This window comes from Saprolegnia parasitica (assembly GCF_000151545.1).
Source record: "Saprolegnia parasitica CBS 223.65 unplaced genomic scaffold supercont2.732, whole genome shotgun sequence".
NCBI classification, from domain to species: Eukaryota; Oomycota; class Saprolegniomycetes; order Saprolegniales; family Saprolegniaceae; genus Saprolegnia; species Saprolegnia parasitica.
In genome coordinates this window covers 1-3,642 of record NW_012157126.1, presented here as the reverse complement: position 1 = coordinate 3,642, position 3,642 = coordinate 1, and the positions used below count along the sequence as shown (strand labels likewise).

Genomic DNA, 3,642 nt, shown 5'->3' with positions numbered 1-3,642 from the left:
CGGATACGCTCGTCCGGAAGCTTCCACAGCCAAAGACCTTGCTTTTTGTATGACGCGAGGGGTCGGGCTGAGCTTGCAGTTTGGTGCAATGTCGGTGTTTTACCATGGTGTTTTACGGTATATTTGGAGCTTTAACGTAGAGTTTTACGGTCCGACGTTTCGGTCATTTTGAGTATTATACGGTACGTTACGGTGCCGTTTAGGAGAAACCAGCAACGGAAACACGGCGACGGTACCATGCAAACAAACAATACCCGACGACATCAGCACTTGACAAGCTCACTTGACAGTCAGTCGTGCCATCCGACATGTCCGAGATGTATCGAGCCGACCGGCGTCGGGTCTCGCGTGACAATGCAACCCGGCCAACGATATTATTAGAGCGCCATCATCCCAAAACATCATCTTCCAGTGGTGTGTACGCATGGAGCTGAGCTCTCTGCCTGTACGTGTCGCCTACGAGAGCCAACGCCGATGGCGGTGCGAGAGTACAAGCTCGTCTCGCTCGTCAACAACGTGCGCGAGGGGCCACTTCCGATCGCCGTTGCACTGATCCCAATCACAGCAGATACCCTCTTGACGTTCGACGCCTCCCAACCAGGTCACCTCCGTCCGATGCTTCGTTTTCAGCGCCACGTCGCACATGTCATTGAGCGAGTCTATTCCTGGGGCTCTTCTAGAACGATGGAACGATGCAGGTCGTCGAGCTAGCGTGGCAGTCTTGTTATCGGGTGGCAGGTCAATGCGCGGCCGCAGCAATGCTTTATGGCTCTGGCCAACGCATACCGGTCGTAGTTGGGGTCCTGTATTTATCTCTCTGCCTTCATGACATGCAGGGCTGTGGGCAGTGGCCACTGCAGCTAAATTCGGGGTTTTCGTTCGCACCACTTTTGCGTGCTGGGCCAAACCACATTGGGAATCGCACGGCTGAGAGTATATCGAGCGCGTTGGCTCGCTCATTACCGCGTAAAAGACCAGCTTTCGCCACTTCCAGTGCTACGGGAGCGATTCGGTGTGCATGGCAATTGGTTTGCTTCTCGTCAAAGCGACGGCGCCGCAAGTATAACGGGAGCAGCTGGCTCCATGTTCCAAGCCATTAAGGGTACGATTGCGTAGCTGCTTGCCTCATCATAACGACCTTTTCTTCTCGTCTCCGCGTCCACTTCAATCTTCGTGGATCCAAGATCGGTGTCCATCTTGAAGTTTCCCTGACGTTCACGTGAGCATATCCTAGTTAGGACTTTGCCACCTGGTCCAAACATCCGAATTCCGTCCTTGCTGCGTTCGGCCCTGCAAAAAGTCCGAATTTAGATTGTTGCAGCAGCGCCGTTTGCGTCACTGTGTACGTAAGCACAATACGTCATTTCGGGTGCCGGGCACTTGTGAATTGACCGTCCAAGACACTCATGACGACGGCGACGACGATGGCGCTCGACTGGATCGAACGCTACGACAACCTCGACCTGCTCGAGCCCTATTGGGCAGCGCTCCAAGCGCGCTGCTCGGACTTTACCATTTACTTTTGGTGCACGCTGACACTCTCGACCCTGGCGCTCTTTGGCGGCTCGCTCGTCTACGCCCTCATGGACGCCACGCCCGCGCTGCGCAAGTACAAGATCCAGCCGACAAAGCCTCCGACCATCGCGCTCTACCTGCGTTGCCTCAAGCTCGCGGTCGGGAACCACCTCCTCATCCACATGGGCTTGCTCTGGGTCAACTTGCCGCTCATGCAGTGGCTCGGCATCTCGGTCTCGTCGCCGCTCCCCAAGCCGTACGCATCACGACCTCATGGATATATGTATCTCGATATTGATCAGATGCGTAGGTCGACGATCGCGCTCCAGTTTGTCGTGTGCATGCTCATGGAAGACTTTTGCTTTTACTGGTGCCATCGCTTCTTGCATTGGAAGCGCATCTACAAGCACGTGCACAAAGGTAGAACTTCTTGTCATCAGAGATCTGATATCTGATTTTGGAAATCTAGTGCACCACGAGTACCGCGCGCCGTTTGGACTCACGGCCGTATACACGCATCCGCTCGAAGAGATTTTGACAACGGGCGCGACGATGGCAGGCCCGCTCCTCGTGTGCCGGCACATGCTGCCGATCTGGATCTGGACGACGTACCGCTTGCTCGAGACGATCGACTCGCACTCGGGGTTTGAGTTTCCGCTGGCGCCCGGCCATTTGATTCCGATCCTGAGCGGCACACTGCGTCACGACTACCACCACGAAAAGTTTGACTGCAACTTTGGCTCGATGTTTTCGTTCTGGGACTGGGTCTGCGGCACGGACGCCGCGTTCCGCGAGGTCCAGCGTGCCAAGGCGGCCAAGGGCGAACCGTGCTGGCTCGATGTCTTTGACTACTTGACGCCAGGAGTTAAGACCAAGACGGTGTAGGCCACGTCCTCGTCCAAACGTGACTATACAAATTGTGTTGTGCGTGATTCGCGTGCGATTCCGTCCGTGCACAAGGCTTGAATATGCAAGGATACGAGTGTACTGCAGCTCGTCATTCACGTAGACGTTCGACATCTTTTTTCAACGAGCAAACGAGATTTAGTGCACAAATGCGTCCGGGTACACCGTTAGGAGACGTTCCTTGCGAAAGTGCGTGCAGATATTGATCTAGCCCGTTCAAGGTCATTTTCAGCATACATGACGTGCCGGGGATCTGCTTGAGCGCGGCGGGGGCAAATGCAATGTCGGGGTTGCTCGCTGACGTCGAACTCGACAAAAAATTAATGTTGTCGAAGCGCCGCATCGGATCGTCAAAGTTGCCCATCGTACCGGTACCCCATGGTCCGTCGCCAACGCCAACCATGATGACGGCTAAGTCGTCAGAGCGTTCGTGGTCTTATTCTCATGCATACTACGCATCAGTTCGTACAGATGGGGTGTTGGACGCCTCGACGATGGCGCGAGCAGTATCCTTCTCGTCCGATGGGCTGCAACGTCCCCGACACTGTCCACGGCGACGTCGACGAGACGCGCATGCCTGTTGATGTATGTGCTACCGCGGCCCGCCATCTTCAAGGACGACACCAAGACCGCTTCCTTGGTCTTGCCAGATGAGTACTACCTGTATCTTGACAGGTCGGCAAGAAGGGTCTTCTTGAACGGCTTTGAGTACGTCCAGGCCATTTTGCTGCAGCAGATTGACGCGCTCTACAAGGACGTCAAGACGAGCGACCTCGTCGCGGGCAAGAACGTCGATAAACAACAAGCACGCGAGCATAAAACAGTTCTGTATGAGTGCACAATCATTATCTAATCGCTGTGTCCTTGCGGGTATTTGCACACGAGTAGGTACAGTATTGCAACGAGTACTAGTAGCAGCGCGTCGCGTGGCAAAGCGGCATGGCGCGCAGATATTATCCGGACACCATTATCCGGATGAAATGTGCACGGTGCCGCTGCTCGGCAGTTCGTTGCGCTCGTTTGAAGTTTGAAATGAAGTCTCGTGTTTCGCTCTATATGCATAGCTGGTGACGCAGGGAGCCCAAAAACCAAAGAATGGTGCTCGTAGCGTGCCTACAGCTTGTGCCATGCGCTGTTCAAGCCCGTGAAAATTGATATTGTATCTAGTATCAATGTATCAGTGTATCTATCAACCATCTTAGTGCACATTCGACTAGCACA

At 54.4% G+C, this 3,642-nt stretch overlaps 1 protein-coding gene across 1 annotated transcript; it reads left to right on the top strand.

Annotated features, from left to right (window-relative positions):
- Window positions 1–1,406: 1,406 nt before the first annotated feature.
- On the top strand, window positions 1,407–2,400 carry SPRG_17712 (hypothetical protein; the record flags this gene model as incomplete). Its single annotated transcript, XM_012357103.1, has 3 exons — window positions 1,407–1,771; window positions 1,826–1,935; window positions 1,985–2,400. The coding sequence occupies 3 exons, from the start codon at window positions 1,407–1,409 to the stop codon at window positions 2,398–2,400; spliced, it is 891 nt and encodes a 296-aa protein (XP_012212493.1).
- Window positions 2,401–3,642: the final 1,242 nt, after the last annotated feature.